The 20,702-nt window shown below is 40.8% G+C and overlaps 2 protein-coding genes across 2 annotated transcripts; one reads left to right on the top strand and one right to left on the bottom strand.

The window, feature by feature from the left end:
* Positions 1-5,241: 5,241 nt before the first annotated feature.
* Positions 5,242-17,921, bottom strand: si:dkey-119f1.1 (Structural maintenance of chromosomes protein 6-like). The gene is made up of 24 exons (XM_056428375.1): positions 17,361-17,921; positions 16,870-17,017; positions 15,507-15,636; positions 15,118-15,223; positions 14,622-14,758; positions 14,030-14,091; positions 13,854-13,934; positions 13,651-13,752; positions 13,286-13,405; positions 12,300-12,398; positions 11,939-12,085; positions 11,631-11,719; positions 11,345-11,509; positions 10,696-10,874; positions 9,954-10,155; positions 9,653-9,767; positions 8,809-8,969; positions 8,426-8,561; positions 8,072-8,152; positions 7,697-7,867; positions 7,259-7,396; positions 6,337-6,482; positions 6,031-6,156; positions 5,242-5,850 (listed from the first exon to the last, which is right to left on the bottom strand). Exons 2-24 carry the CDS (start codon positions 16,984-16,986, stop codon positions 5,697-5,699), a joined length of 2,964 nt encoding a protein of 987 aa, XP_056284350.1. The 5' UTR covers positions 16,987-17,017; positions 17,361-17,921; the 3' UTR covers positions 5,242-5,696.
* Positions 17,922-18,018: 97 nt separating this feature from the next.
* On the top strand, positions 18,019-19,660 carry tmem18 (transmembrane protein 18). Its single transcript, XM_056428376.1, has 5 exons — positions 18,019-18,200; positions 18,355-18,472; positions 18,888-18,942; positions 19,079-19,172; positions 19,264-19,660. Exons 1-5 carry the CDS (start codon positions 18,108-18,110, stop codon positions 19,369-19,371), a joined length of 468 nt encoding a protein of 155 aa, XP_056284351.1. The 5' UTR covers positions 18,019-18,107; the 3' UTR covers positions 19,372-19,660.
* Positions 19,661-20,702: the final 1,042 nt, after the last annotated feature.

Here is a 20,702-nt window from a genome sequence, read left to right as displayed (position 1 = left end):
GAGAATCGGGAGAGTTCCCGGTGGGCCGCTTCACTTCTGGGCCGGTCGAGAATTGTATTTGTTGACATTTCTCACGTTAGTCCATCTTCTCTTAAAGTGGGCTACACACGTTCCGCATTCTGACACCGCAGCCTCTGCATGGGTTGTACCATGCGAGGAAGTTCACCCCTCCCAAATAATAGAGTTGGTTCAGTCCATTATGGAACCAACCAACTCAATTTGGGAGAGGAGCACTTCTAATAGAGTTGGTTCGGCCTTCACCGTCTTTTCCAAAGTTTTCTCAGCTCCGGATAGCTGGGCGGCCCGACCGCAACGATCTGGCGTCAGGAGGATGGACGGGAGGAAGAGGGCAGGAGGGGCTGAAAAGCCAGGTTGAAAAAAAGAAAGGCATTGGAGGAGGATGCTGCCAAATGTGCCAAGCTTACAGATTTATTTTCAAGAGGACAAACACAAGTGGCAACTGGTAAAGAGAGACAAAGGCCTAATGATTAGCAACATAACTATTCGGCTGACGTTGTAGCCTTGATTAATATCATTGTAGCGTTGTCAACCTATTCTCAAGCAAAATATTAAATTGAATTAAAATATTAGCCTTTTTATATCACCCAAAATATGGCGATCCATAGACTTTGCAAATATTATGCAAATATTGATATTGATATTGATATTGACGTATGCAGTAATATGACTTAATTTTTCTTTGTAGCTTCGGAGCAGCTGATAAGACAGTCTCCTGCTGAAAATGATGAGCCCGACATTTCCAATGAGGAGGCCATGACTACAGGGACAGGTAGAGAGGATAACAGAGGAAACGATATGAATTAAAGTTATATATTCTAAGAAAGAGCAGTATATGACAGTACTTGATGAACCAACATGCATTGTTTGCTCAGAAGTGGGTGTAGTAAAGGAGTAAATCACCACTTTATAATACTCATGCAGAAAAATGACAATGACCATGACAATGACCATGACGGCCCCCATGAGGTCTCACTCCAACAAATCTGGCCTACTGCCTCATCTGAGTCTGACACCCCTGCTATGCCCTTCTGCCTTTTTTAATGTTATGCATATTTTTTGTTAACTTCTCATTTTAAGTTCAATTCAATTCAGTTTATTTGTATAGCCCAATTTCACAAATTACAAATTTGTCTCGGAGTGCTTTACAATCTGTACACATAGACATCCCTGCCCCAAAACCTCACATCGGACCAGGAAAAACTCCCAAATAACCCTTCAGGGGAAAAAGGAAGAAACCTGGAGAGCAACAGAGGAGGATCCCTCTCCTAGGATGGACAGATGCAATAGATGTAATGTGTACAGAAGGACAGATTTAGAGTTAAAATACATTCAATGAATATGACAGAGTGTATGAATAGTTCATAGTAGGCATATTCCACGATGAGACTCCCACGATCCATCAGGCAGATGGCGATGGGGAGGAGGAGTGGGCGGAGTCTCAACAGGACAGTGGCGTAGTCATGAGCAGGAATTCCACGACCCAGACGATCCATCAGGCAGATAGGAGATATGCCGTCTCATAGGGTCCGATGACCCATGAGACGTAAAGTCAAAAGGACTTCGGGAGAAAGCAGAGTTAGTAACGTGTGATTGAGAGATGAAAATTCATCCTTAGAGAGAAAAAAGAGATAGGTACTCAGTGCATCCTAAAACGTCCCCGGCAGCTATAAGCCTATAGCAGCATATCAAGGGGCTGGACCAGGGCAAACCTGATTCAGCCCTAACTATAAGCTCTGTCAAAGAGGAAGGTCTTAAGTCTACTCTTAAACAGGTGACTGTGTCTGCCTCCCGGACTGAAATTGAAGCTGGTTCCATAAAGAGGAGCTTGATAACTAAAGGCTCTGGCTCCCATTCTACTTTTAAGACTCTAGGAACTACAAGTAGTCCCGCATTTAGTGAGCGAGCTCTCTAGTGGGGCAATATGGTACGACAAGCTCCTTAAGATATGATGGAGCATCACCAATCAAGGCTTTGTAGGTTAAGAGAAGAATTTTAAAGTGATTCTTGATTTTACTGGGAGCCAGTGCAGAGCAGCTAGTGCAGGAGTGATGTGATCTCTTTTCTTAGTTTTAGTGAGAACACGAGCTGCAGCATTCTGGATCAACTGGAGGGACCTAAGAGACTTATTAGAGCAGCCTGCTAATGAGTTGCAGTAATCCAGTCTCAAGTAACGCAGCGTGAACCAATTTTTCTGCATCTTTTTGAGACAAGATGTGCCTTGAAATATTACGTAGATGAAAGAATGCAGTCCTTGAGATTTGCTTTACGTGGGAGTTAAAGGACAAGTCCCGATCAAAGATAACGCCAAGATTCTTTACAGTGGTGTTGGATGCCAGGGCAATGCCGTCTACAGAATCCACATCACCAGATAATTGATCTCTGAGGTGCTCAGGGCCGATTAAAATTACTTCGGTTTTGTCTGAGTTTAACATCAAGAAGTTGCAGGTCATCCATGTTTTATGTCTTTAAGACATGCTTGAATTTACAGAGTTGGTTGCTCTCCTCTGGTTTTATCGATAAATATAGTTGAGTGTCATCTGCATAACAATGAAAGTTTATGGAGTGTTTCCTGATAATATTGCCCAAAGGAAGCATGTATAAGGTAAATGAAATTGGTCCAAGCACAGAACCTTGTGGAACTCCGTGATTAACGTTGGTGGTTATGTCATCTTTATGAAAAACGAGTGCATTTTCTGAACAATAGGCATTTCCCAAAGTGCCGTCTTAATGAACGTGTAGTCTCTGTAACAGATTCATGGTCAATGTTAGTAATCACACAAGTGTTACACCAGGACAGGCAGTGCTTTATCTGTGCATACAGAGGCATTTAATACCAGCCTGTGCGTGGTGTTCTTGCAAAGTCCGTTAAAGTCTCAAATAACTTCCTTACGTAATAATCCAAACTGGAGTTTCGGACATTTTGAACGCATCATTGTCCAAAAGTGGTATTGAATGGTCTTATAGCATCCTCTGGATATGTTCTTAAAGTCTTGAATTCTGACCTTAAGTCGTGGTACATGGCCTGTTTATGCAAACAATGATACATACATACACGCATTAACAACGTCTTAAAAGCCTCTTGGGGTCAAAGACAAGTATCGTGTTGCAATAGAAAACCTTAAATATTGTCAAGTGATGAAAATTAATAACACAATAGTTTCCAAGACATTACCACTTAGAAATGCAATGTTTCAAGATATTAACTTGCTATTAATTTGTTCATTAAGAATTCAACTAAAGCATACACAGTTGTATAGACTGTTGGTCACAGAGTGTAACTTTCTGTCAGCTGCTAAGCGAAAGCAAACCTGGGGTTTTTATTTCATTAGATAGTTACGTCTGGATCTACGGAGGATTGCTATATTTTTCACAAGACATCTGCAACAACAGGACGAGATAGTTGAGGACAATGGCTCGTTCTACTTCTTCATTTCACATATACCAGGCAAATCACTCAAATCCCATGTCCTTCCAACCTATGAATCATGTACATTCTACAGAGACTATGCAGAACAAATGATATATCGTGGTGTACTGTTTGATAAAGTTGATCATGGACCTCATGCTATTTCTGTTGAATCAAATACAGAGAACTTCTTAATTGCCACAGCACTTCTTAACATCAGTGTGACATTTGATACATACACTCCGTATATAGTAATTAAAAGTATACTTTGCTCAGGAGGTCGTGTTAATGTAATGTCAACAAAGGAATTCCAAATGAACTTGCCATGCTGGAGGACTTGTTCTTACAGAGCCTCTGACACAGAGTGCAATGCTATGCAACTTCACAAAGGTTATCTCAACACAAATGAAGGTTTCAGTGGAATTTTTAAGACAAACTTGCATATAAATCAAACAGTTAAATTGAATATGACCATTGGGTAAAACACAAATCAAGAAGCTGTGAGTGTTTTCCGTTGATGGAAACAGAAAAGGTTAAAATGAGTAATTTTGGATGAAGGATCAATAAAGGCTAGACAGAGAGCTGCATGCTCACTCATGTCCTGCCTCGGTTTAATGGAGTATCTAATATCTTGAGAGCGAATGAGGCAGAAATCTTCATGCCCCTTTCACTTTACACATGGAAAACAATGTGATTTCCCTATACTGTAAACATTCAACACACTTAAACAAATGAATATTTGGCTCATTTAGACTTTTTGTTGCCGCTATATGGTGTTGTTCGATAAATGCTGAAATCAAACTCGAACTTGAACTTGTAATTGGTGCCGGTCACAAAAAGTTCTTCTAAGTAGACTGGGAAACTCAGAATAGAGCAAAATGCGCTCGTTTAAATCTTCAACTTGTGGTTCGATCTGCCACGGTTGCGATCAGTTGAGACGTCCAGGTGGTGAATCTTGGTCTACTGCGAAGAGGCGCTGGAACAACAGTGATGAAGAGTCCTCAACAAAGTATTTGCAGAAAGTGGTTAGTTGCTCTCGTTAGCCCAATATCCGGCCATGACACACTAAAGCCATGGCATAATCCCCAACATTTGGGAATGGCCAGGAAAATATGCCACAAGTCTAAGCATAAACCCAGAGTTCCTTAACTTTTGTAGTGACGCGCATGCACATAACCTCATGATTATCAGAGTCAGAACTGATATCTGTCTTATGCGTTGAGCCAGCAGCTTCACAGCTGTCAAGCCATCTGTCCAGTGTATCCTCTGGTCCGCATGCTATTATTAGTTTACAAGAGCCGAAAACCCAGAGGTCGTTTCAGATGAATGCGCGACAAAAATCGGCTCCGAAATGAAGTTCGTCTAACTTGTTAACTTACTCCTGCGACTTACCAACATCGCTGCTACGCAACTAACAGCGTTAGTCTCCGCGACACAATGCGGGCTAACTGCAACTTCTGAGCTTCAGCATACACCTGCATTCATAACCATAGACTGAACTAGTACTCATTTTGCCATGTTCTTTTAAGAGCAATCAAATACTGAACACAGCGAGAAGAGGCAGCGGAGGAGAGAAGAAGAAAATCATGCTCGTGTTGAGCTGGCACCAAAGCTACCAGATAGAGATCGTCAGGTGCACTGGAGGTGTATCACCGTAGTGGTTTTGGGTTGACCTTAAGAATTTGGACAGATATATCATTAACACCTGGAAAATGGCTTCCATAAATTGATTCAGAAAAAAAAGAAGTTTCTAATTTCCCTGCATATGGCTATTGTCTGTCATGACAAATGCTAATCAATGAATAATGGTGACCGAAAGGTGTTACGGTGCGGTCACACCAAAAGCGTTTTTTTCGCGCGAGTAGATCCCATGCGGAGTCAACGTTCAGACGTGAGTGGTTGGGATAGACGCGAAAATTCGCCTCAAGTTTAAATATTTCAACTTTGGCGAAAAACTCGGCCGACGCAAAGTTGCGAAAGCCAGTCAGCGTTGAGACGCTCCACCGTTGGTGAATCTAACTGACTGCTACTCTAAGGGCGCTGGAAGAAGCAGTGTGTGAGATGTCCTCAACAAGTATAAAGCAGAACTAGTGGTTAGTTCTTCCATGTTGGAGATGATAACGGTTTCCATGAAATAAAGCCAGAGATAAGCCCCACCCCCTTTAAGGCGGAATGAAGCGAGGGACACAAAAAGCCACAAAGTCAAGCGAGTAAACTCCAGAGTTTTTTCTTCTTTTGGTGTGAACGCAGCATTACACAGAATAACACTTCAATGGAGATTATCAGAGCAGAAACTGAGGCTCGAGTGCGGTCTTACTGAGATAGAGAGGGTTTCATTCTTGTGGTCAAAGGCCATACTTCCAGTGTATCCTCTCTGGGCCAGCATGCTATTAAAGTAGTATTTACAACGAGCCGAGAGGAACCTGCAGAGGACAAACGACAAATGGACATGGACGGAAGCGACAACAAATCGAGGAACACACAAAGAAAAAGAAAATATCAATTTCTGAATATTAAATAAATTACAGCGCATTTTATTCAATATCCTCTAGCAATAGCAGCGTTGCGGTCATTTTCCTGGACACAATGCGTTCCCGTCTCACCTTCTGAGCTCAGCATACACCTGCAGTCTGTGGTTCATAACACTATCGAGACTTTTGATGAAGCTGTTGAGGTACTTCATTTGCTGCGTCATGTTCTTGTAGCTCTCCAGAGCCTCATGATACTGCCTACACATGGGAAGAAGTTGAGGCAGACGACGGTTCATGCGTTTAAAAAATAAAGAAGAGATTGAATTTCATTCAAGACACACACAACAGTGTAAAGACGTAAACTAAATGTTGACACTTATGCAACACTACAGTTCAAAAACTACAATGTCAGGTGACCCCACGGTCTAAGTGACATACCTCACAACGTCCTCGCGGTCCCCCTGTTGTTCCTGCTGGGTAGTGATCTTCACCTTGAGACGGGTGATCTCACTGTCTAGACTCCTGGCTGTCCGTCTGACGTCCAGGCGCTCTGGACAGATGGTCGTGGCCTTGGCCACAGATGTCTGAACCGCAGGGTCAAAACAAACCATCAGTTTCTGAGACTCAATTCAGGTGAACATTTAATGTACACAATTTATAACAGTCAGAATTTAACCTCACAAACGCAAAAGGTATACTAAAAATTCACAAAGCTCGAAAGCTACAAAAGAACCAAAAATAAAATGTCAATGCTTTTGTCGGAATACTGAGACTTCTGTCGACACATTCAATGAGCAACGTGTGCTCTGTGCAATAATTCATGTTTTTCTCTGATCCCAAACATTTAGTTCTAGGACCCACACAAAGACTTTTAGTGAAGGCATGCAGCCCCCCCCCCCCCCCCCCCCCCTCCTGGTTTTCTACTCAAAGTCCTCGCCGTAGTTCACCTCTGCAACCCGTAATGCTGCCGTTTACGTCCGCGTCATCACTTCCTCATTTTACTCTATCGGACGTTTGAGGGAAGTTTTCACAATTAAAATATGAATTATTGAGTAAGATGTGTTTTGTGTCCCAGTGGCTTTCGACAACCAACTTCTAATTAGTTCAACCTTGAGTGGCTTGTGGCAAATTTGAAGAAATGCGCTCAAGACGATCCTAAGATATCGTGTTCATAAACATGGCGTGACAACCCCAAAACACATTGCCCCGGCCAAAGATACCACGGGTGCTAAAGCATAAATGCGAAACAAAATGATAAGAACATTTTTTAACTTGTGAATATAGATTTATAAAATTAGCCATGAAGCCCTGCGAGGAAGACGTGTGGGTCAAGTGGCCCTCGTGTCTGCGTTTGGCCCACCTGAAGCTCCTGCTCTTTGCTCTGCTCGTTGGCTTCAAGGGTCTGAATGTTGCGCAGATGGGCGCTGCGTTTCTCGTTATAGTGTTTCTTGTGATGCTTGCACTTCATCACCTCCTGATCAGCCTTACTCAGCTCCTCCTGTCGAAGGACAACAGGACAAGCACACAAAGAGCAAACACATGAGCGTCGCCCAGTGTTCAGGCGGTGGCTCCAGCACCATCGCCGAGACTATAATCACAAAATGCAATTTTCTGGAGACTATAATAATATCTTCAGCCGGTTGAAGTTCGGGATAGATGCTTTATGACATTAATGGAGGCAATTCAGCAATAATACAAGGAGATTCTTACTTGATTTTGGAATTTCTCAAGTTTTACAATGATGCTGATCGAAATCTTTCTTAGACATCTGGAACCCTGGGATTGGTCTGTATATTACCTTGACAGGATCTGCGTCCTCAGCGACAGTGTTGATCTGCTCTTTGTGCTGCTTGTACTCCTGCTCTGCCTTCTCATAGGATGCCTTGAAATCAGCCATCTGAGCTCGGGCCTCATCATACTCGGCACGCTTGGACGAGATCTTAGAAACGATCTCTTGAAGATCTTCCTCCTGTAGTAGAGTGGTGACAGAAGCATATCACATGAGGCGTCTGTGACGAATGCAAACAAAGTTGACGTGAATGCAACTTATCTGGAGATACACACACACACATACACTTATGTGGGATGTTTCCTATATGCATCGACTCAGATCAGAACAATGTAAGGCCATCAAAGCTGATTATTGTACTGCACTGATGTGTTCTGTACAAACCAAGGGATTGAGGTCCTCTGACTGAGGCTCTTCCATATTTTGTAGGTCTGACAGCTCCAGCTGTAGCTTTGTGGCCTTGTCCTGGAACAAATACACACAGTCATTAATTATCAGTGTAGAATAATGGACATTTCATTTCGAAATTTCTTTTTGATTGCGCAGTATCATGTCATTTCCTTTTTCCAACTGAAAGGTCAACTGTTTATGCTATATTTATGCATAGGTTTTAAAATAATGTTAAATTGTATGCATTAAACTGGCATGCCAAAATCTGACATAATAATGGTTAGTCTGATACTCAAAAACATGAAAGAAGTATCATTATAAATTGCATGCTAGCTGTAAAAGGGTTACTTTGGTAGTCCTCTGCTCTACTTGGGTTCTTCTCAGCAGCCCTTCGTTCTGTTTGATGTCATCATCTAGCCTTTTCATCTGCTGCAGGAAGCGACATGCCTGAGCTTTCTGGTTTTCTATCTCCATCTGCAAGTGCCTGAGAGTAGAGAGAGGAATCCGGAGACAGAGAAAGTATTCAGATAAAAGCATTTCTTACAACTACTCCCCATTGTGACATGAACGGTGTGTACTTTAGAAACTGAAGCTAAACATGTCCATTATCTGTACAGGTTCTTTCTACAAACAACAAGCAAGATACAGTTTACATGTCAAAACGACAAGAGACAGCACAAAGTCAGCCAGAGTATCACTGTGCATGCACACACACACACACACACACATACCTAATCTCCTCCTCAAGATCTCCTGAGAGGTAATTGGCTCTGGTCTGCTCAGCTGCGTAATTCCGGCTATTGAAGATCTGATCGCCCTCCTTGGAAAAGGCCTGGGTGCAGTACTGAGGAGGGTTTCTGCTCTGCATCACTCGCCGAGCGTCTGTTCGATTCTACACCACCAAAAAACATAACCCAATTTAATACACTTAAATCTTCTGAACACAAATATGTTGTTCACAATATATTTTACAACTTCCATCAGGAGTTTTGTAGATAATCTCAAACATACAAATGTGATTTGTCATCAGATGCCCAGTTGGATTTAAAGAAATACCTCAGTCAGCGAGAAACCCTTCGAACAGGGGTGCTCACACTTTTTCAGCATGCGAGCTACTTATAAACTTATAATGTGACCAAGTCAAGACGATCGACAGACGGGGGGGGGGGGGGGGGGGGGGGGGAGATATGCACGTCAGAAATAGCTTTACATACTTCCTAGACTATTTGTGTGCGCCATCGTACATAATGGTATGTTGAAAGCCAGTAAGACTTTTAGGAATTTGAATCTCTACGTAATATTTAACGCAATTGTTAATCCTTTTTAAAATAGAGAAACACTTTAAGCAATAAGGAGCTACTCTTCTTTGCCTTTGTTTTATTTAGTCTTGACTTGGGTGTTTACAGTGGTTATTTACATTTAAACTAATTAAACTTTCCCCGACAACTAAATAATGGCTTGTGAAAATGCTCAGTGTATAGTTACTTTGGAAAATCACTAGTTACGGAGACTAGTGTGCAACCAAGTAAATGCTTGTGTTACTAGGACTTTTCCATTCTTGTGAAGCAGTGTTACCTTAATGAGTAGAATGCTCTCTATTCCCCTTTGGTCAATCAAGCAGTTGGCCACAACGGGATCCTCAATGTCCAGCGCTTGAAGCACGGAGGGGTATTCAGGATGATTGACGCCTCTGACAGAAAGACAAAACCAACCAAAACCAACGTTGTTTAAGTGATACTTCATGCAAAATGTGTCCTTTCAGTAACACATTTGAAACTAGGCTGTGTAAATGTGATACATTATTTCCAAGTAATGCATTATCAAAACTGGACCAGCAATATACAGTTGTTTCTTTGAATATTGTCCATGACCTCACCTCATTCTTGTGTCATGGACCGATGAAAGAAAATTGCTTGTGATGATTGCAGGTCTTCGGCCAGTTGGGAACATTTTGTACATGAGGCTCTGCAGCACCTTCTCATCCTCATGGTTATCACAAGTGAAGGCCTGCAGTTGCCCTTTAAGACAAACTTCAACAGACAAGGCGAATTCTGGGTCCTTCAGGCTAATGAGATAACCTGCAAAAGGGAAGGAAATGTGAAAAGTCTGGAGGTGCATTTCTCAGAGACGTCAAGTTTTGGTTGGACTTTTAGCACAGCTGGTTAAAAAGAACAGAAAAGACAAACATACCACAAAAGTGGCTTTTTTTAAAAATGTTTTGAAATGGGTCTGACATTGGTCAGCTTTCAATGGAAGGAAGAACAAATATAATAACTGTAATACCCTGCCAGGCAAAGTGCAGTCACATTGGGTGTCTCATTATGCATGATTCTAAAAAATTTATGATGTAGACTTTATTGATCCCACAGTGCGGTAAGAAGCAGTGGAGCGTCGGGGGAGCAACTGGGGGTTCAGTATCTTGCTCAAGGACACTTCTAAATGCAACTCTGGGGAGCGGGGATCGAACCGGGTACCATGTGGTTGCGGCTTACCCTCCCCGTGAGCTAAAGTCGACCCTGACAGAGTTATGCATGATTTTGTGATTCAAAAGGATGAGAAATTAATCAGGCCTGGAACATTAATATTTTCACCAAAGCACAAATGTGTCCCAAGTTTACCCAGAGGTCCCCGAGGTTTGTGCTTAAGCTGGCCCCTTCTGTGAGCTTCCTGGATAGCGTTGAGGAGTGAAGGCATGTGCTCTCCAAAACGCCGCAGGCGATTGGACCGACTGCTCTCCATAGTCTGCAGGTTCCTTATGTTGGCATCCATGGACCTCTGGAGCACTTCCTGCTCTCTCCTGGGGACAGAAAGGGATGGGTGTTATTGATTCAGTTATTCCACTGTTGTGCTTATCCAACAAATAAATCGGTTTCTAATTTATTTATTTTTAGGACTGGCAGGGAGACAATAATCTAAATTTAATTGAAATTTTGGGTTGGTCCACCCATTGATGTTTCAAAGCCTAAGTTCTGAGAAGACATATTAGGCCTATCTATACTAAAAGACCAGGGAATCCCCAAATCGGTTGAATTTCCTAGTATTTATACTGGCAGAATTAATCAGAAGCATCGACGGAACAGAAAGATTCAGGGACAAATTCATTAAATGTTATGATATGCAAACTATATTTTCTTCTGATCCAATGACCCTAATAAATATATTCCAGCTCAACTTCAACTGTCAGGTAGAGAGTGGGGTTTCTTTAACCAACACTTTCTGATTCTGCAGGGAAATATTTGTCTTTAAAGCCCAGTTTTAGTTTCCTACCTCATCTTTCCTTGTTCTTCCTTGGCACGGCTGCATGCATGCTGATACTGGTCAATCTGCTGGCCGAGAGTAGAGATCTGGTGAATCATGTTTTCGAGCTCAGCCTGTATCTGCTCCATACGCTCCGTCTTGGCCTGGCTTTCCGCTCCTGATGTCTGACTGATGCTAGAGGCATAAAAAAGCAAAAAGTGTAATAAGACAAAAAGCATAGGGGGGTCAACATTAAAAGAAATACATATATAAACATGAATGCAACTGACAAGAAAAAAACAAAAATAAGTCATACCTCAACTTTAGATCGTTTATCCTTGATGATAGCTGAACCTTGTCCTTTTCCAGGTCCCTCAGGTTAGCCTTGAATCTGTGGACAGTGACCTAGCTCGTATACATAATTGTAGATTAGAAACACTGGTTTTCAACAAGCATCTCCATTATAACTTTTACGGTCCTAAATTATATCTGACAAGATGGCCAGACAGGACGATCCAATGCACTGCTCAATATTGTGGAAGACGTATTCAATTTACTTGCAACACTTGTATGACAGTGACTGACCCAATTGACTGTAATGTCTGAAGTTATCTGAACTCTGACCTCGCTAGACTTGAGAAGGGTATTCCGTTTCTGGGCCTCAGCCTTGAGCTCGGCACATTTGGGCTGAAGCTCCCCGACTTGCTGTGTGATCCCCTCTAACTGTTCCTGGATCTGCCTGGATTTCCCCTCAGCCTCCTCGACCTTGTTCTGCATTTTTACATGAACACAGATCAGAAAAAAAGGGGGATTAAAGGTTAGAGGACAGAAGAGGGCTATACACCGTCAAGTGCAAACTTGTGCTGTGAGTTATCAAACAGAAGCAGTTATTCGTAATTATAAAGCAATTATTAGTAATTACTGGCAATTCTAAAAAGACACTACATGCATTGATGTTATGGAGAATACTAAAAAGGTTTCCTACCTTCCATTCATCCACCTTCTCATCATATTTCTCTGTAGAATGTCTGCCTGACTTCAGCTTCTCTTGTATTGGCTCCAACTCCTTCTCCATCTCAATCACCTGCAACATTTTAGGGTGCTTTCACATCAGGGACCCGGATCAGACGACACTTGCTTGATATTTGAGCAGACAAAAACTTCCAAGCACTGCTGGATAAAATGCAGAGATTATTGGGGTAATTTGTGAGTATTTAAATCTGCGGGGATACAATATAAAAACAGGACAAGGATGTGACAAAAGAAAATATATATTAGTCTACAATACAAGGAAGTGAATCATCCTATATCAAGAAAAGATGGGACCAGTTAGTCCAGGTAAGTAGTTTAATGTCAGCATAATAAGGTCTGATCCATAATATTTTCACGACAACTGGCAGGAAATATATGTGAATCTTGTTGTGAAATGTGTTTAACCCTTGTGTTGCCTTAGGGTCATTTTGACCCGAATCAATATTACACCCTCCCCCCGCCGTTGGGTCATTTTGACCCGATTCAATGTTTCACCCTCCTGTTACCTTTATATTTACTAACATATTTTACCCTTTGGGTTCAATTTGACGCCAGCAATTAAAACCTCCAGAAAATTATTAGAATTAATATTGTTTTCCAAGTTTAAGTGTGAGGCACTTTATGTTTGTTTGTTGACTACCGAAAGAACACCGACATTAAACATTGAATGGGGTCAAATTAATCCTAAGGCGGGGGGAGGGTGTAATATTGATTCGGGTCAAAATGACCCTAAGGCAACACAAGGGTTAAGGTGCCTGCTATAGTGGATGGGATGGTCCGGTAGCTTACAACAAAGGCACGCTATAAGGTCACAGAGGTTTAAATTAATTATCTTCAAGCAGTGATTGCACTCATCAATTTTAATTTGAACAAGGGGGCGTAGAAAGGTGGTTGGAAATCCAAATTGGTAAAAAGAAAAATAGGAGAAAATGATCTCACCAAAGCCCAAGCCATTTGCTTCTGCAACTCCTCCAGTTTGGTGTGCATTTCATCCAACGACGCCATGTTCTTGTAACGGTCCTCTTTCTCCAGGTACATCCGCTTCAAGTCTTTCAAGCACTGAGACAGTAATGTTATAATTGAATCTTCGGCAACTGATATTTTTGGGCCACAAGAGGTCAGAAAACATTAAAATATCATTGTTTTTATGCATAGTTGCTTTTTTTACACATTACCGAGAAACAGTATCATTTAGTTGCGTTTGTATCCACTTGGTGAACATCCAAGTCCAATATTAACTCTCTCTTAGCTTTGTTTTTGTATGTTATAGCTGCTTATATTATGTCAACAAAATGTATTCTTACTTCACTATTTTGATTAACTTTATCCTCTGTGCCATGCTTGGTGGTTTTGATGTAAACAAAGTCCTCTCTCATCTGGTCCAGTTGGGTAGCTTTCATAAAAAACTATAAGGGTGAATGAAAATGTTAAGTACAAATCAAGTAACAGGGAAAGTTCAAGAAAAACAAAGAGAGAACATTTGTTATTTCAAAGTGTTTAAATATACCTTATATTTATCCCCCTCTCCTTTTGAGTGTAGGAAATACTTGCTCATCTCTTGAGTGAGAACTGACACAGGATTGTTGACCTTTGGAGGAAAGGGAACAATGACTTCCTCTCCCCATACAATCGCAGGTTTATCTTACAGGATTACATTTTGTATATGATTTGCATCGCTCCTACCTGTATGTTAAAACTGTCCAGAATAGACAACAGCTCTTCCTTTTTGGTTGAGACAAGCTGGCCTATAAAAAGGAGGGAAAGAATATATATGTTTATGAGTTGCTAATAATATACATTCACGCAGCTATCAGAAGTAGAATTTGCATATCAATATTGTTAAACTTTCCATAATATTTCAAGCTTACATTATGCTGGTTTTTTTTCATTGTGAATCTGAATACATTTATCAGTGTTTAATCTTTATTGAACAAAATGATTTTTTCCATGTGGCAATTTGCTGGTTTTTTTCAATGTCTGGACACTATAGTAGAATATAGCAATTTGTTGATGTCACATTAGGCTCATTTTACAAGCCTACGGATTAATGTATTGATGTTAAAAAAGACTGGAGCCACCAACTGCTTTCTTAAAATATGCTGCAAAATAGGTGCCACTTAACTTTCTAATGGGTAACTTATTGTTTCAGCTTTCAACCATATCTGTCCTTGAGCTCTGCACTTATTTAGATTTTAAGGTAATTCATTGTTTATTAAATAACAGTTACATGCAGAATGTAGACTGAAGCAAATCTATAACTCTTTACAGTCTTTACCTGATTTGCTCCTCAGTTTATAGGTTCTCAAGCCCTCACGTGTTATTCTCAGGTCTACAATGATGGCTTGACCATACACTTCAGGTTTGTAAGCATCCTTTCCTTTGTTACGCAGGGTGATCGATACATCAGAAGAGCTGAGGAAATAGTAACGCACATTAAATCTAATGCGATTCCAAGGATGCAACTTTTAACAGAAGTTACTTTTGCATGCAATACTTCTCAAAATGTCAAACATGATAGAATTTGAATGTCCTACTCTTAAAAAGATTAAAGACAATAGATTATTGATGCCTTGTCAAATGTGTAGCTCTAGTCAGCAAAGACGCAATAATGGTAAATATGTTTACAGCAACATTTCTTTAAAGCGAAGAGTGTGAGTGAGAAGAACAGGACAAAAATTCATGGACATGTCTGACTAAACTCAGACACTTCAGGAAACTATAACCTGGATGTGATAAATTATGTACAGTACATGATGTGGTGCAAGGTTTACCTTTCTCCTTCCTTCACAAAACCCTTGAGGGATAATCCTCTGTTTGTGGCATGTGCATTCCCACCTAAGGCAACTATGAGAGCTGTCAGAATGGCACTCTTTCCACCTGTCACACAAGCAGTGCACAGAAAACAAATATTGAACAGCTAAATTAACCACCGCAAATAAAACAAATAGTTAACTGTTTATTGGACATCAGTGTGGAATTGATCAAATTCTTAAATTAGTTCTATTTTGCAGGTTACGGCACATTTAGGGCCTTAGTGGCTATAGTTCAAGGCACAGACATCCAGAACACCTGGCTTCCAAAATGGGAAAAAACAAGGATATATCTTCATTTAGTTCAGTTAACCCCCTATATTATGGAATACCGCAGTGGCTGTACTCACTTCCATTGTTGCCGACCACAAAGTTGACATTGGAACCGAAAGTGAAGGGGCCAAGGAGAGAATGGCACATGAAGTTCTTCAGTGTGATGCTCTCCACAATCCCTGCATCGCTCACCACCTCTCCAGAAGACTGCACATAAACACAGGTAACACATGTAATTTCACAAATATTTTGAATAGTAATATGTAGGGCTGCAACAACGAATCGATAAAATCGATAAAAATCGATTATTAAAATAGTTGGCAACGAATTTCATTATCGATTCGTTGTGTCGCGCGATTATTACGGCGCTCAATAAATCGTGGATTATAATAAAAGTTGAGTTGAGAGCAAAGCCGCGCAGGAGAAACATGAGCGGAGTGGAGTGAGAGCACAGACGGAATGCTGCGTTGTGAGAGCCAATCAACGCTGAGCTGCCCCGCTGTTGATGAATCTAATTGGCTGCTGCTGCTCACGTGGCGCTGGAAGCGGAAGTCAATCACGTAGTCGGAGACATTCACGGAGCTAAGTGCGCCTACGGTTGACGTTATGACCCCAGACACCAGGGCGCTACATGTTACGATGGCATTTCCACAAGAGTATAACGTAGAAAACATGGTTATTTATTCCGTGGCGGATGGCGGAAAATATTTTTCCACGGAGAAAGGCAACGAAGATAAGCCCCGCCCCCTCACCGTATGAGGCGTTTAACCCATAAATAGCCAACTCAGGAGAGTAAAGCGCTGTCAGTCTGTTTATGACAGGGTTCATCCACATGACCAGTGAACAGGTTCATACTGCTGACCAGTGAACAGGGTTCACCCACATCCTGACCAGTGGGTCTCCAGGACCTTTCCATGACTTTAAACCAAATTTCCATGATTAAACATTTTGTGAAAACTGTCTATACATGACAAAGTGAGAAGATGTAGTATTTAAACTAACAATGAGAATTCCAAAGCATCCAGTATATATTCCATGTAAATTAACATTTGAATAAAACAAATTTGCATTACATTTCCAATTATTTTGAGATTTTTTAAATTGTTATTACTTTTCTAGGCCTGCTAATAGCCATTTAAAGATTCCATGACTTTTCCAGGTTTTCCATGACCGTACGGACCCTGTTTTGAATAAAGGGCTAAAAAAAAATTGGTTTTGTTTTTTTATCCGATTAATCGATTAATCGACAAAATAATCAACAGATTAATCTATTATCAAAATAATCGTTAGTTGCAGCCCTATTAATGTCAAAATCTACTCTGTGAGTGTCTTTAACATCCTCTAAAATACTCAGATAATCAGACAGAGTAAATAGATGATAACGCCCTGTAGGAACAAGTACTTTACATACATTTACTGCATGGGAGCGACGGTACACACCTGTTCATCTTCCCGGTCTCCATCAAGATCACTTTCATCATCCACGTCTTCCTCCGCAGCAGGTCTTACCCGTTTGTTGCGGTTGTCGCTGACATTGATGCTTTTCCTTTTCGACATCTCTTGAACTTAACACATCTAGCCTTCTGACCTACATTTGTGCAGTAAGGAAACTGAACGTGAACACACAGCCTACCGTATGCAGTCAATATGATAGATTAAACTGCTCTAGTTCTCCAACTCAAATGCAATTTGTTGTCTGTGTTTGTCTGTTTTGCGTAACACCAGGACAGTGTTCGCAGGCTTACGTAAAACAAAACCGAAAGTAGCGTGAGAAAGTCGACATTACAGCAGGTTAGCAGTTACAAACTAAAGTTAGCTTCGCCGGACAGTTATTAACGTGAACAACTGGCAAGCAATATGGCGTGCTGTGGTTATTTTGCGTCGTTGTAAGAAGAACCAATGGTATGTTAGTTAATGGAGTGACTGCTTACCTACAGTAGCTTCGGGCAGTCGCAAGCAAACACAGGCTGTTTGAGAGGGAGGACCAAAGCACGGACTGCTGGTCGAATTCGCGCCTACTATTTCCGGGGTACTCTCGCGTAAATACACGAGAGTTCGCGAGAGCACAACAATACTTTCGCGTCAGATATATTACGTCATACACCTCTCATCATCCACAGTACTTTTTACACTTTTACATCTGTAATAATGACAGGCCACCTGGTCCTTTGTGTCTTTATTTTAATCAATTAATGTGTCAGAAAATGTCCTTTGTGTAAATTGTGTTGCTCTTTTTTTTCATGAGAAATGTAACTTTTCAATCTGGCAAATATGTGTCAATATTATATGTTATACATGCTTTAACAGTCCTTCAAAGTCGTACGTCACTGAAATTGTCAAATACAATAACGCTAGTGTAAAGGTGTTTGATTTACTCAATAGCTTTAGGTTAATTTAAAATAGACCTGCTGTTTTCTATTATAATTTATTGTTGTTATTTAATTTAATTTGTGTCTGTTTGGATTGTAATCTTGGCAGAAGTATTGCTTTTGATTGAGTTATGTATTTAAGAAAGGATAATAACAACGAAGGCGACCGACTGGCTGTAATGAAACGTGGATACCAACTGCCGTAAAACCCCAACCAAGATGAATAATGAGCTTCTGTGACGTCATTTTACTGCGACAAACAACCCGGACTTGTTTACAGAAGCTTAGGCTGAGCAGGGTTTCGTGAATATGACGGACCAGAAAGCGAATAATATTAGTTCTATCCCCATCGATGGGTTCAGCAATAGAAGAATCGCATCCATATGGACGTTTCTGGTGTCTGTAAGTTACATTTAATATTCAGACTCCGAGGACCAGCTAGCTATAAGTAAACGTTATCGTTTGCTATCCCGGTTCGTGAACCACCACTTCCCACTTGCAGCGGTTATATTTCGTTGACAGCGACCCACTGTGTGCTTTAATCTGCTCTTCATAGGTGCAGTGGTCGGAGTCTTGGCTGATCGGGCTTCTGGTGTTTCATGTTGTGTGTGTGTTTCTGACCGTGGTGACGTGCAGGTACTACAGAGCTCAGATCTGTCACTTCCTGCTCATGGGTAAGTCAATAAAAGAGATGTATACGTGAACTAGCATACATTGAGTGTAATTAGTTACACATTTCAGTAAGTTGTAATATTAAGTCAACTATCAATAAACTGAAGTTATTTATTCACATTATTATTTCCTGTGATATAGCAATATTTTTCACACCTTGATTACTAAAACATAGGTATGTTTGTCAGACATTTATCACAAGATGGGCTTAGAATTGCTTGTCAGGATTTACAGAATGTTATTATTTACTATTTCTCATTCATGCACACATGTATATTTCTTTCTAACTTTAAATTGTTTACTTTATTTGTCTATTTTGATGATTTTTTCTTCTTTATGGTCCTATCTATCTTTCTGGTCTGATTTGAGTTTTGTGGTTATATTTTTTTACTGACTGACATTATTTCTATCTCACAGTTGGCCTGGTGTACAGTGCTGAATATTTAAATGAGTTGGCAGCTATGAACTGGAGGTAAGACTATTTTCAGCAGAATATGATTGTGCTACTTCCATGTGGTTAATAATGTGTATGTAGAGGCTATGTTGTTCAAAAACAGATCACATTCAGTCATTCACAACTTTTCATGAAACGTAATAATTTTTTGCAGGTCCTTTTCTAATTTCCAGTACTTTGATTCCAAGGGTATGTTCATATCTTTGGTGTACTCTATTCCTCTTCTGCTGAATACAGTCCTAATTGTGGTAAGCTTTATTGTTCATCCTCAACCTTGTTGCATTAAATAAACTGTACAAAATACAATTAAATACATACATGTTTGTTTTACATTGACAGATGGTATGGGTGTACAGGACATTTTACACCATGACTGAGCTGAAGACACTCCAGCTCAAGCGAAAGGCCCGCAGAGAGATGAGAGAGTTGAGTGAGAAGAATGACTGATCCCTGTCCAAATGGACTTCATTGGGAGGAACTGATAATCAGTGTCTCTGCCATGCTAATCCTGAATTTTGGAAGAAAAGGGCAGATTCGTTCTTGGGACCACAAACCGATTGTTCAATGAAGTCGGTCAGGACTGGGTGTCTGTTTCTGGTAACGACTGTTGAAAGACGCTGGTGAAATACTGGACACTATGATATACTAGAACCAAAGGACATTTACTGTTTTGTAATTACTGTTGTTTTTTAAGTTGTTGAAATGCACAAAAAAAGATAAAGTGGTTTTGAATTACTTTTATGTACCTGTTGATTTGCAGCTCTTAAGGTAGATTAAAGCCTGCAGAAGGGCCTTATATGGATCATCTAGAAGGGGGAACAATAACTTTGTGACTACAATAGGCTAAGCATCAATCCATGTCTGGTCATTATCAATCTGTTGGAAAAGCATATTCACAAAAAGTGCCTCAGGAAAACCAAGACGTATTTACTTTATTCAACAAATCCTCAACAGGCTACTTTGGTCTAAACTCGCATACAAATACAGCAGTGTTATGCCTCTTTACCTGCGCCCAGAATGAGTCCAACTTGTGTGACAGCTCTCACACAGTGTGGGGGTGGGCTTAAAGGGGGACGTAAGACCTTTTGACCTGTCAGTCGGTCCACCGAGGAGTCACAGTCACGGAGAGGGACGGCTGTTTCCTGAAACTGGGCTAACTGGACCTTTTTCACAGCAGACATTTTGACTTGCCATACTAGGAAAAGCACAGGTAAAACGTATAACATTAATGATGGCTCTATTCTATTCAAGGGCCTTAGTGCGCCATGACTTTGTCACAGTGAGCCAGCATGAACAATGCAGGACCTTGACATTCAAACATCTAGATGGTATCCGTTCGTCATTCATTTTAGGATTTACACCTTTTGCTTTGCTGTTTTGAAATGTCAAGAGTGTCTGCTGTGAGAAAGCCCTTCTCTTTTCCTCCACTGCTGGTCTCATTACAACAGCAGCACCCATTTTCACCAAGGAAGCAAAAGAAAGGCTAGTGTGCAGGCTCAAGGTATACATCTGCTGGCCTTGTAGCCTGTTATGTTATTATGATTTGATTATTAATCAACATTATTGATTCATTAAATTTGCACATTGTAGCACCACTAGAGAGCAGTATGAACCAGATGACGTGAGACAGGTGGCGACAGGTCGCACCGTCTCCACATGTATCGGATATACTGCATGCGAGCATTAACTTCCGCATTCATCCGTCAGGACCCATTAAGTGTGGACATGTCATCATGGTAAGTTATTTGAAGAAGGGGAGGATGAGAAATGTGTGTGTT

Source organism: Pseudoliparis swirei, chromosome 12 (assembly GCF_029220125.1).
Source record: "Pseudoliparis swirei isolate HS2019 ecotype Mariana Trench chromosome 12, NWPU_hadal_v1, whole genome shotgun sequence".
NCBI lineage: Eukaryota > Metazoa > Chordata > Actinopteri > Perciformes > Liparidae > Pseudoliparis > Pseudoliparis swirei.
This window is presented reverse-complemented; position numbering and strand designations above follow the sequence as displayed.